Raw genomic sequence first — 13,350 nt, forward strand, 5'->3', positions numbered from 1 at the left:
TTTTTCCCGGGCCCGGCAGGCTGTGCCCTATTCTTTTGCCAAGCGTAGGTACACCCAGCCGGCTCGAAGGCCTCTTCAGGCACAGGGACAGCCCCAGCGCGCTCGTTCTCGTCAACAGCGTGCGCCTAAGCAGCCCCCTGCGCCTCCACAGCAAAAGCCGGGGACGGGCTTTTGACTGGATCCACGGGAACATAGCCACCCTCAAAGTGTCCGTACCGGACGATCTGCCGGTCGGAGGGAGGTTAAAATTTTTTCACCAAAGGTGGCCTCTCATAACCTCCGACCAGTGGGTTCTCCAAATAGTGCGGTGCGGATACGCCCTGAATTTGGCCTCCCTGCCACCAAATTGTCCTCCGGGAGCTCAATCCTTCAGCTCCCATCACAAGCAGGTACTTGCAGAGGAACTCTCCGCCCTTCTCAGCGCCAATGCGGTCGAGCCCGTACCACCCGGGCAGGAAGGGCAGGGATTCTATTCCAGGTACTTCCTTGTGGAAAAGAAAACAGGGGGGATGCGTCCCATCCTAGACCTGAGAGGCCTGAACAAATTCCTGGTCAAAGAAAAGTTCAGGATGCTTTCCTTGGGCACCCTTCTGCCAATGATTCAGAAAAACGATTGGCTATGTTCCCTGGATTTAAAGGACGCATACACTCACATCCCGATACTGCCAGCTCACAGACAGTATCTCAGATTCCGCCTGGGCGCACGGCACTTTCAGTATTGTGTGCTGCCCTTTGGGCTCGCCTCTGCCCCACGAGTGTTTACAAAGTGCCTCGTGGTGGTAGCGGCGTATCTACGCAAGCTGGGAGTGCACGTGTTCCCATATCTCGATGATTGGCTGGTCAAGAACACCTCGGAGGCGGGAGCCCTCCGGTCTATGCAGTGCACTATTCAACTTCTGGAGCTGCTGATAAATTACCCAAAGTCCCATCTCCAGCCAACACAGTCTCTGGAATTCATAGGAGCTCTGCTGAATACCCAGACGGCTCGGGCCTTCCTTCCCGAAGCGAGGGCCAACAACCTCCTGTCCCTGGCTTCGCAGACCAGAGCGTCTCAGCAGGTCACAGCTCGGCAGATGTTGAGACTTCTGGGTCATATGGCCTCCACAGTCCATGTGACTCCCATGGCTCGTCTTCACATGAGATCTGCTCAATGGACCCTAGCTTCCCAGTGGTTCCAAGCCACTGGGAATCTAGAAGATGTCATCCGCCTCTCCACCAGTTGCCGCACTTCACTGCTCTGGTGGACCATTCGGACCAATTTGACCCTGGGACGTTCATGCCAAATTCCTCAGCCCACGAAAGTGCTGACGACAGATGCATCTTGCCTGGGGTGGGGAGCTCATGTCGATGGGCTTCACACCCAGGGTCTGTGGTCCCTCCAGGAAAAGGATTTGCAGATCAACCTCCTGAAGCTCCGAGCGATCTGGAACGCACTGAAGGCTTTCAGAGACATCGGCTGTCCTGCCAAATTATCCAAATTCGGACAGACAATCAGGTTGCAAAGTATTACACCAACAAGCAGGGGGGCACCGGATCTCGCCCCTTGTGTCAGGAAGCCGTCGGGATGTGGCGTTGGGCTTGCCAGTTCGGCATGCACCTGCAAGCCACATACCTGGCAGGTGTAAACAACAGTCTGGCCGACAGACTGAGCAGAGTCATGCAACCGCACGAGTGGTCGCTTCATTCCAGAGTGGTACGCAAGATCTTCCGAGAGTGGGGCACCCCCTCGGTGGACCTTTTCGCCTCTCAGACCAACCACAAGCTGCCTCTGTTCTGTTCCAGACTTCAGGCACAAGGCAGGCTAGCGTCGGATGCCTTTCTCCTGTATGCTTATCCTCCCATACCTTTGGTGGGGAAGACCTTACTGAAGCTCAAGCAAGACCGCGGCACCATGATTCTGATTGCGCCCTTTTGGCCCCGTCAGATCTGGTTCCCTCTTCTTCTGGAGTTGTCCTCCGAAGAACCGTGGAGATTGGACTCTTTTCCGACTCTCATTTCGCAGAACGACGGAGCGTTGCTGCACCCCAACCTTCAGTCTCTGGCTCTCACGGCCTGGATGTTGAGGGCGTAGACTTCGCTGCGTTGGGTCTGTCTGAGGGTGTCTCCCGTGTCTTGCTTGCCTCTAGGAAGGATTCCACTAAAAAGAGTTACTTTTTCAAGTGGAGGAGGTTTGTCGTTTGGTGTGAGAGCAGGGCCCTAGAACCTCGTTCTTGCCCTGCACAGAACCTGCTTGAATACCTTCTGCACTTATCAGAGTCTGGCCTCAAGACCAACTCAGTAAGGAATCACCTTAGTGCGATTAGTGCTTACCATTATCGTGTGGAAGGTAAAGCCATCTCTGGAGAGCCTTTAGTCGTTCGATTCATGAGAGGCTTGCTTTTGTCAAAGCCCCCTATCAAGCCTCCTACAGTGTCATGGGATCTCAACGTCGTCCTCACCCAGCTGATGAAACCTCTTTTTGAGCCACTGAATACCTGCCATCTGAAGTACTTGACCTGGAAGGTCATTTTCTTGGTGGCAGTTACTTCAGCTCGTAGGGTCAGTGAGCTTCAAGCCCTGGTAGCTCATGCTCCAATACCAAATTTCATCACAACAGAGTAGTGCTCCGCACCCACCCAAAGTTCCTGCCGAAGGTGGTGTCGAGGTTCCATCTTAACCAGTCAATTGTCTTGCCAACATTCTTCCCCAGGCCTCATACCCGCCCTGCTGAACGTCAGTTGCACACATTGGGCTGCAAGAGAGCATTGGCCTTCTACTTGGAGCGGACACAGCCCCACAGACAGTCCGCCCAATTGTTTGTTTCTTTCGACCCTAACAGGCTAGGGGTCGCTGTCGGGAAACGCACCATCTCCAATTGGCTAGCAGATTGCATTTCCTTCACTTATGCCCAGGCTAGGCTGACTCTTGAGGGTCATGTCACGGCTCATAGTGTCAGAGCCATGGCAGCGTCAGTGGCCCACTTGAAGTCAGCCACTATTGAAGAGATTTGCAAGGCTGCGACGTGGTCATCTGTCCACAATTCACATCACATTACTGCCTCCAGCAGGATACCCGACGCGACAGTCGGTTCGGGCAGTCGGTGCTGCAGAATCTGTTTGGGGTGTAAATCCAACTCCACCCTCCAGGACCCGAATTTATTCTGGTCAGGCTGCACTCTCAGTTAGTTGTTCTTCGTAGGTCAATTTTCTGTTGTATCCTCGCCGTTGCGAGGTTCAATTGACCTGGGTTCTTGTTTTGAGTGAGCCTGAGAGCTAGGGATACCCCAGTCGTGAGAACAAGCAGCCTGCTTGTCCTCGGAGAAAGTGAATGATACATACCTGTAGCAGGTGTTCTCTGAGGACAGCAGGCTGATTGTTCTCACCTACCCTCCCTCCTCCCCTTTGGAGTTGCGTTTTCATCTTTTTTTGCTTGTCATTCAACTGGCGGGAACGGTCGCGCACGGGCGGGAAGATGGCCACGCATGCGCGGTGGGCGTGCCCTGCGTGCGGACCGCCCGCGAAGCTTCTTCCGGTTGGTGGGGGCTGCTGCGGACGTCACCTAGTCGTGAGAACAATCAGCCTGCTGTCCTCGGAGAACACCTGCTACAGGTATGTGTCATTCACTTTACTGAATAAAATACGTAATTCCTTAAAGTTGGTTCTCCCAGGACAAGCAGGGACTATAGTTCTCACATATGGTTGACATCACCAACAGAGCCCTGGTGCAGACACTGCCCAGTATTCCTTCAGTTTCTGGAAGCCTTTGGCAGGCCCAACTGCACATGTGTTTGTTCTTTTATGGCACTTTTTAAGGGTGCTTTCTTTCCTGCAGCTTGTGACCTAGCTAGGCCTGAGCACCAGTTGCAAAAAAAAAAAAAAAAATAACTAAAAAAATTAGAATAATGAAAAAATAAATCTACAGTTCTTTTCAAACATTGAGATCCCGATGCTCAAAGCAAACTGAGCTTGCAATGTTTCATTTATACTGGTTTGCTATTGAGCTTGCTAGTATTAAAATGTGCTCATTAGCAATTCTATGCAATGCATAGAGGACCGCCATATGGAAAACACCTGCCCTAGCAGCTACAAACTACTGACAGCTCCAGAGCTAGCAGGAAAGTCAACACGGCAGCACACCACAGCCCCTTATCCCCAAGCCCGAGCTTCCCCCACTCAACCTTAAAAAATCTGTGGTGGTTCAGCAAACCCCTCCTGACCCCTCACCAACTTAAAAAATCCCCAGTGGTCCAGCAGACCCCTCCTGACCCACTCCCCCAACCCGACCAATTCCACCGAGGAAGATTTGAGAAAGATACCAGTGCCAGAAATGATACTCAAAGCTGATGAGTCATAGCAACTGAATGAAATCTCTATAAACCTGGAAGATGTAATGGCGTAATTTGACAAATTGAAGAGTAGCAAATCACCTGGACTGGATGGTATTCATCCCAGAGTACTGATACAATTGAAAAAACTTGCAGAACTATTGTTAGTAATAAGTAATTTATGTTTAAAATCAAGCACGGTACCGGATGATTGGAGGGTGACCAAAGTATCGACAATTTTTTAAAAAGGTTCCAGAGGTGATCCGGGAAATTATAGACTAGTGAGCCTGATGTTGGTGCCGGATAAAATGGTAGAAACTATTATAAAGAACAAAATCGAGCGGGGTTTCACTCGGAACCCGGAAGGGGTGAAACCGAGAAGCCCAGAGGGAAGCCCGATTCTCAAAAGACATCTGGGGTAGCAGGAGAGAAGGAGGTGAGCTTGGATAGGATCTGGATGAAGCTTTTAGAAATGGAAAAGACCCTGAAACAATCATCTGAAGAGGTAAAACTTTTTAGTTTAAATGTTCAGGAGGTAAAGAACTCCCTTGAATTGGTGAAGCAAGATTTTTCCTTAAAAATTGAGACCTTACAGAGAGAGACTAAACAAAATGACGAATTTAAAGTGGGTGTGATAAAGGATACTATAGATTTAAGAAGAAAATTAGAACAAGTGGAGAATTATAATAGGAGATTGAATCTCCATGTATTGAATTTTCCAAGGTTGCTGGCTGTATCACCAAATGACATGTTTAACAGATATTTGAAAGAAAATCTGAAATTTCCTCAAGAAGTGTTTCCCCCGTTGAACAAGATTTATTATATACCAACTACAATGAAAAAAATAGATACAAAGAACCCAACAGATTTGCAAAATGTCACAGCCATTTTGGAACAGACTATTGAAGATGCACCTGAAAGGAGGGACATTGTTAGTTTCGTTTGTTTTTCAACAGGACTTAAATGCAGTAATGCGTCTTTATTTTAAGTCAACAAATAGGATATTTGCTGGTCAGAAGATTTGGCTTTATCCTGATGTGACTAAATTCACTCAGGAAAAGCGAAAAAAAATTTCTTTCTATGAGGTCTAAAGTTCTGGAATTAGGGGGCTCTTTCCTACTGGCATATCCCTGCAAATGTGTTATTAGATTAAATCACGTAAAATATATATATTACACACCTGATCAACTCCAGACCTTCCTAGATGGTAGAGAACCGCAGAGATAAAGTTTGTAATGGGATATACGGAACCATAAATATTGCCTAACTTAAGTTTGTAAAGTGGTGTTAACTTCACAGATTCCTACCCCCCCTTCTCTTATATAGAGGTCTAAAGAAGCCAAGTGATGTATAGTTATTTGAAGTATTCTTTTCATGTTTATTTTGTAATTATTGGCTGTATTACACTATGCAGTGTTGATATCTCTAAGTATATGAAATCAATAAAAATTATATTAATAAAGAACAAAATTACAGAGCATATTCAAATGCATGGATTAATGATACAAAGCCATCATGGATTTTGTGAAGGGAAATCTTGAACTACATTTCTTTGAAGGGTTGAGCAAACATGCGGATAAAGGTGAGCCGATTGATATTGTGCATCTGGATTTTCAAAAGGTATTTGATAAAGTACCTCATGAAAGACTCCAGAGGCAATTGGAGAGTCATGGGATAGGAGGTAGTGTTCTATTGTGGATTATAAACTGATTAAAAGATAGAAAACAGAGAGTAGTGTTAAATGGTCAATATTCTCAATGGAGAAGGGTAGATAGTGGGATTCCCCAGGGGTCCGTGCTGGGACCTTTGTTTTTGGTTTTGTTTTGTTTTTTTAAACTCATGCTTATTAATACAATTGCAAACATACAAAAATCATGTTAATTGCAAATCAGTTTTCAAATTATAACGTCAAATAGATAGCCTCCCCCATGAATCTAATTCCCCACTACCATTGCCCCTCCATTTTCTAAGTGTGGTATCATGGAATAACAAATGTCACTGATTAATTCTACGGTAATGGAATTCAAAAATGCGTAGGATAAACGCAAAGGAATCCTGTGTAGAAGGAATGGAAGTACGGAATCTTAGCGGAGATTGGGTTGCGACGCCGGTACTTGTAGAGTAAAACCAATGCTCGGCGGACTTCTACAGTGTGCACCCTGATTGTGGCTGAATAGATATGGATGGGCTGGAGTGTAAATTTTAAGGGACTTCAACGTTAGCTTCAGAACTTTTAGTACAAGAACAGTGCTGGCGGACTTTTACGGTCTGTGCCCTGAGAAAGGCAGGGACAAATTAAACTCGGGTATATATTTAAAGTAGCACATACCATGTAAAATTAGTTTATCTTGTTGGGCAGACTGGATGGACCGTTCAGTTCTTTATCCGCTGTCATTTACTATGTTGCTATGTTAAGTAGCCGGCTACAAGAGACTGATGTGAGAGAGTTCCAGAACGGCTCCCAACAAAGTTGAAACTGGTGGCCATGTGCAGAATCCATCGAAGAAACAAACGTTTCTCCAACGCCACCAATTGTAACATAGATGAATGCCATTGGGCCAATGTAGGAAGCTCCGACTCCAGTTACTTTTGAAATTTACACTTCTTTCCTAACAGAATGGAGTATTTAATAAATCGCCCAAAACTCTTTGGCGAAGGGTGGATTACACCAACATGGTCTTCAGTCATAGGCGCCAAATTTTCAAAATTATTGGGGGTGCTAAGCCCAATGGAAATAACCCCTTCCTGGACACATACAAGGAATTTTCTCAATATTGGGGGTGCTCAAGCACCCACAGAGTCAGCTCCTATGTCCTCAGTCCACATATTCACATCACACTACTGTTTAGAACAGGATTCGTAGCATGACAGCTGGTTTGGTCAGTGCTTCAGAATTTATTTGGGGTCTACAATTTAACTCCATCCCTCTAGGCTCATTTATTTCTGTTCCCAAAAAAAAAGGCTAATTACAGTTCTCAATTTGGTCACTAGACCTGTTGCAGGTCTCCCTTTTTCATTTCAGACAGCCTGATAGATAGGGATTTCCATAAGTAAATAAAATTTCCATCTTGTTTGTCCACAGGTGTTCTCCAAGGACAGCAGAATGAATGTTCTTATTACCCCAGCCTTCTCCCCTTGGAGTTGGATTCTGTCAGATATTATACTAGTCTGGTCCCACTTAATGATGGCTGGTGGGAAGACGTTCACTTGCTCAGTGAAGCGCTTCCAAAAACTTCCAGAAAAGAACGATGGGGGGGGGGGGGGGGGATTTCCACACCAGGCTTCTATTGATGATCTTGCCCATAAGTAATAAGAATATTCATTTTGCTGTCTGCGGAGAACATCTGCTACAGGTGACTAACTTTGCTTTATTGCTTAGAAAGTTAGAAACCTTGATGAGTTTTATCCAATAATCTGTGGAAAATGAGCTTTCTACCCCCTTTGTATATGGCTGTGTTCATAGTGGCAAAGCAGCATCAATCAGTGTCCCCTCTTTTAGCCATTGCAGCTCAGAGTTGATCTTTCTTGGTTGCAGTAATGAGAAAAGAGGCCATGTGATGACTTTGTTTGTAAATGTCCTTCTGTTTCAGATCTACTGGTGAGACTGCTGTCACCACCTTTGAAATTGACAAGATGTATACGCCTCTGTTCTTTGCTCGTGTGAAAAGTTTCACTGCATTCTCAGAAAAGCCTCTGTAAGAAGCCTGCACCTCTCCTCTTGCAACTAGTGCATGAATATAAACTAGCAAAACAGCACTTAAGTTATGTACATATGAGATTTACAACATGTTTTGTTCAGAATTTTTCTGGAAAATTTGTCTGCTGATTATATGTTCTGTTTGATTATTTGGGAGTTGTATTTTTATTTTGAAATCATATTATAAACTGTTCTAAGTACATTTATGTTGTGAAAAAAATTGCATCAAACATTTTTTTTATCATCTTTAATTTTTTTAAAACACATTTTTGAGCAGTTCTTTGTAGAGAGAGAGAGACAGATTCTTGGGTGGAGTTTCAAATCTTGATCCATGTTCCATTGCTGTTTTGATTTGATTCCCTGGTTTATAGCAATGAGTTGTGTAAAGATTTATGGATACAACCTTTCTCTATCTTTGGGGCCCTTTTACTAAACTTTGGTAAGCGCTAGTGTGTTACCATAGCTTAAAAAATGGCTTACTGCGGGATGTACTCTGTTGTCCTGTGGTAAGTTCCTAATCAGTGTGCACTAATATGGGCACTAATATTTTTTTGTTGGGGGGAGCAGAGTGTGGGTATCCCTGCGCTAATCAGCACAGCTACATCACCGTGCGCTAATTGGTTAGCACAGGATTACCACAGGAGTGTAAGTGCTCATGCGGTAAATTTTTTAATGGCTGCATTGTTAATGGCAATATTAGCGCATGGCCATTAATAGGAAAAATAGAAAATCAGCTATTTTCCGGCTGCAAAAAAAATGGCCTTAGCACGTGGGGAAAACCCCCACATAAGGGCATGTTAAGGCCACTTTTATCGCAGTGTAGTAAAAGGACCCATTTGTTAATTGGTAATGTTTTAATTTTCTTCACCATCTTATTTTTGATAGTTTCCGTCCATTGTTCAGTTATGCAGCCTGAAGTTGCATTTTTATGCTAAAGACTTTCAAAGCCACAGTTCCTTGTTTATAGCATTAGATAGCTGGCTAAAGAGAAAGCTATCTATATATTCATATAATGAATTAGCAATTGTAGGAAAGAAATTTGAAAGATATTTTGGTCACGTATTTAAATCTGAGTTCTGGTTTTTGAGATGTGATGTAACTACAAATTTCAGTTTTCATCAGAAGTTGCATATGGTCAGGTTTTAACTAATTTTAAAATATTTTAATATAGCACTGCCTACTTTACACTGTATGCTTTAAACTCTGTATAACAAAGGCATCTCTTCTCTTGTCAAGTCCCTATTTTGTTTAAAGGAAAAGGCAAGGTGGAACTTATGGAATGCCATTCAGGGAGAGGTGTTTTGTTTATGTTTTGGTTTTTTTTTTTTATTTAATTTTTGTTGTTGTTCAGGTGTGCAGACTTTTTGCCTTTGCTGTTCTAATTTAGCTGGTGAAAGACACAATATTCCTTTATTAGGAACATAAAGCATTTCATAGTTATTAAAATTAATTTTGAAAATGCTTCTGGTGAAGGGCTTTCTTTCCCTTTATTTCGATGGAAATATAGTATAGAGATTAGACACTTAAAAATAAACATTTGGAAAAAAAAAATAAATAAAAGTAACTTGTTGGCCAGTGTGGGCTGCTTTAAATTCAAAATTCAAATATGTAAGTTGTTATTTTAACATTTTACTTTTATGTTTGGAGGCTGTGGAGGCATCCATTCTTTAACTATTGCCTCAGCATTTGAGTTCAGCTCTTGGTCTGTACTGTGTGGACCTGTTCTAATGCTTACATTGTGACAGGAAAACTGAAAAGCCAGAAGATATTTTTAAAAGGTACAGAAAAATATCTTCTGCATAAATATTAAAGTTTGCTTACACTACTGGAAATCACTTTGTGGAAATTAGTTGTTTGAATCCTGTTTACCCAAGTGTTATAATTGCCATGCTATATCAGCTCATTGTTCATATTCTGTCTCAAACTTTTCTCTGCTCTTACTGAATATCATCAAAATTTGTCTCAACCTTGCACATCTGCCTTTAAATAGGCTAGTGAGAAAGATGAAGGTGCAGACACCATGTGATACGAAATATGATACCTGCTACTTTTCTGTATTCCATAGAATTTAAACTGTAAGATAAGAAGGAACTCCTTCCTTTATACAACTTATTGCAGCAAAAATATGCCTTAAGTGGGTTTTATCTTAAGCTACAGAGACTACTTATATTGCAGGAAAGAGCCATTACGAAACATTGAGTGTTGTCTCTCTGCTTATCACACACACCACTGAGTAGCTGGTAACCGCATGTCATGAGCAAGTAGAATAGTGCCAGCTGGATAAGCTTTGCTTTTCTGAGTAGTTCTGACCTAGAAGTTGTAGATTGGGAAGAAACATGAGACTTGCTCATTTAACATCATGGAGCAATGAACAGCATTGTGGCAGCTTATAGAAAATTATCTTTTGGATTCATCCAGGTTTTCATAAAGTTTGGGCATGTTATCCATTTTATTGACCTATTTTGTGCATGACTTATTTGTTAAGTTTTTCCCACATTGACCTGACAATACTATTTGCTTGGGTGCTAAAATTAGACCTCTGTATAAAATATTTATAAGACTTCTATAAAAGGGGTGTTTCCACAAAATAAGGTAAATAATTGACATTTAAAATCTCTGTTGCAATTATTTTAAACTGGCCACTAACAATACCATTTGAAAATGATGTTTAAAAAAACAATGTATTTATTTCAAGGTCAAAAAACAATGAAATACACAGAAAAAACTGCTCTTGTGACAGACCACACTGTTCTTGTGCCTCTGAATTGACAATCTAAAAATTTGTCCTAAGTCTGTTTCAACTGTTGGGCTTGGCCAGAATGAAATAAATGTTTTCTTAAAAGTCCACCTTTTCTGTATCTTTCATGAAAACTTGTGTTAGGTTACTTTATGTATGCTCTCTAAACTTGTTAGGGTGTAGCTACAGTAGTCATATTTTGTGTATTAAGCTGCATTGGTTACCAGTTGGTGCCAGAATTATGTTTAAATTGTCGTATTTTCTTTATAAAACCCTAAATGTCATGATTCCATTTTATTTCTGTGAACATTTCAAGTTAGCAATAAATAACACGGAATCTAGGAGCCTAAGTTCACCATGCAAAGCACATTATAATATTCTGTAAGTTTTATGTGCATAAGATGGAGACATGCCCATAGCCTGTCCAGTTGCATGCTGTAGCACTCAGATATGACCTTAGGCTGACCTATTTACACCTGCTGTTGACTTGGTGTAAATGATTACACTTAAATTTAGCTGCACTAATTTGTATTTATGGTAGTATTTTATAATGCCATCTTGGCGCTCAGTGTGCAGCATCAGCACACTTAATTGGGGTTGCCACGTTATAGAACTGCCCTCACAATGTTCTTTGTGTGGATCAGCTGGCAGGTAGTTCTTGGTATCTATACGGCTGAAGTCACACTCCCCTCACAAACAGCTCCATTTCCTTGGAGAGGGAGAAGGGGATAGAAATTCAGCCACAACATTTCATATTTCAACTTTATTTAATATACTGCAAATAAAAGTATTAGTTAAGCCCTGCCTCCTCTATGTTGGAAGAATCCAAACAAGAGGTACCCAGTGTAGCTCTAACAGTTGTCTCTCTAGTACAGTTATAGAAAAACTTCCCTCCTCGCCTTTAAGTGCGAGTCCAGAAAAGATGCTAAGAGAAGTCTTCCCGAGAAGAATAGATCTTCACTGGTAAGAATTTGCTGGGAAATTTTTTTTTAAACTTAGGGAAAGGTAGACATTGAATTACATAGGTAACCTCAGGGAAGATTGGAGGGTAGACCATGTAACGCCGATATTTTAAAAAGGTTCCAGAGGGACATCAGCGCTGGGCAAAATGTAGAGACTATTATAAAGAACAGAATTACAGAGCATATTCAAAAGCATGGATTTATGAGATAAAGCCAACATCGATCTAGTGAAGGGAAATATTGCCTCACCAATCTATTACACTTCTTTGAAGGGGTGAACAAACGTGGATAAAGGTGAGCCGGTTTATATTGTGTATCTGGATTTTCAAAATGCATTTGACAAAGTACCTCATGAAAGATTCCAGAGGAAATTGGAGAGTCATGGGATAGGAGGTAGTGTTGTATTGTCGATTAAGAACTGGTTAAAAGATAGAAAATGGAGAGTAGGGTTAATTGGTCAGTATTCTCAATGGAGAATGGTAGATAGTGGGGTTCCTCAGGGGTCTGTGCTGGGGCCGCTTCTTTTTAACATATTTATAAATGACCTAGAGATGGTAGTAACTAGTGAGGTAATTAAATTTGCTGATGACATAAAGTTATTCAAAGTTGTTAAATCGCAGGAGCATTGTGAAAAATTACAAGAGGACCTTACAAGACTGGGAGACTAGCAGGCTTATTTTCGAAAGAGAAGGGCGCCCATCTTTCGACACAATGCCTGATCTCTGCAACACAACAAAAGTAAAGTACGTAATGGACATAACACAACTCTTCCGCTGACTGTTCCACATGAACTTTATCTTACCACAACATCACTTTGTAGTTCACACCAGAGTCTGCAAACGCCTCTCCGGTACTATGTAAGCCACATTGAGCCTGCAAATAGGTGGGAAAATGTGGGATACAAATGTAACAAATAAATAAATGATTTTCCTGACGTCAGCAAACCTACACAAAAGAAAAGGCGAGAATTTTTGGGGCTTAGGCCTCGAACTCTCTCCCTGGGAGGATCATTTAAGCTGAAATTTGCATGCAGATGTCTTGTTTCTTTTGGTAATGTTCATTATGTTTTTTTTGATCCAGAAAAATTGAAGCTCCTATTAATAAGTAAAGAAAGCAGGGATCTTCAAGCCTTGGAGGCACCAGTAGGGAGCTGAAACCATAGGCAAACTTGTGATTCTGTCCTCCTTATGTTTATTGTAAGAGTTTTTTTTTACTCTTTTTGTTTCCTATGATTAATACCTTGTATCTTGATCGTTTATAGTGGTCTAAGTAAGAAAGATATTCTTTTGAAAATCCATGGAAATGTAATGGATTGTTCTTTAATCTTTTGGATGTATTTCCTGATTTCAATACATTTATTACTGTGAATGTATTATTTTGAAATTTAATAAATAAAAATAAATAAATAAATAAATGATCTAGAGATGGGAGTAACTAGTGAGGTAATTAAATTTGCTGACAACACAAATAGGCATATTTTCAAAGCACTTAGCCTTCCAAAGTTCCATAGGTTTCTATGGAACTTTGGAAGGCTAAGTGCTTTGAAAATATGCCTAAAAGTTAGTCAAAGTTGTTAAATCGTGGGAGGATTGTGAAAAATTACAAGAGGACCTCACGAGACTGGGTGTATAAATGGCAGATGATGTTTAAT

General features: G+C 42.0%; 1 protein-coding gene across 3 annotated transcripts in view; it reads left to right on the plus strand.

Annotated features, from left to right (window-relative positions):
- FBXO9 (F-box protein 9) overlaps positions 1-8,658 on the plus strand; it is a 303,722-nt gene extending 295,064 nt beyond the window's left edge. For all 3 annotated transcript variants that reach the window (XM_030198962.1, XM_030198961.1, XM_030198963.1), the window contains exon 13: positions 7,894-8,658. In XM_030198962.1, coding sequence (XP_030054822.1) covers positions 7,894-8,002 — 109 coding nt within the window. In that variant the 3' untranslated portion in view covers positions 8,003-8,658. The remainder of the gene's footprint in view (positions 1-7,893) is intronic.
- Positions 8,659-13,350: the final 4,692 nt, after the last annotated feature.

Source organism: Microcaecilia unicolor, chromosome 3 (assembly GCF_901765095.1).
Source record: "Microcaecilia unicolor chromosome 3, aMicUni1.1, whole genome shotgun sequence".
Taxonomy (NCBI): Eukaryota; Metazoa; Chordata; class Amphibia; order Gymnophiona; family Siphonopidae; genus Microcaecilia; species Microcaecilia unicolor.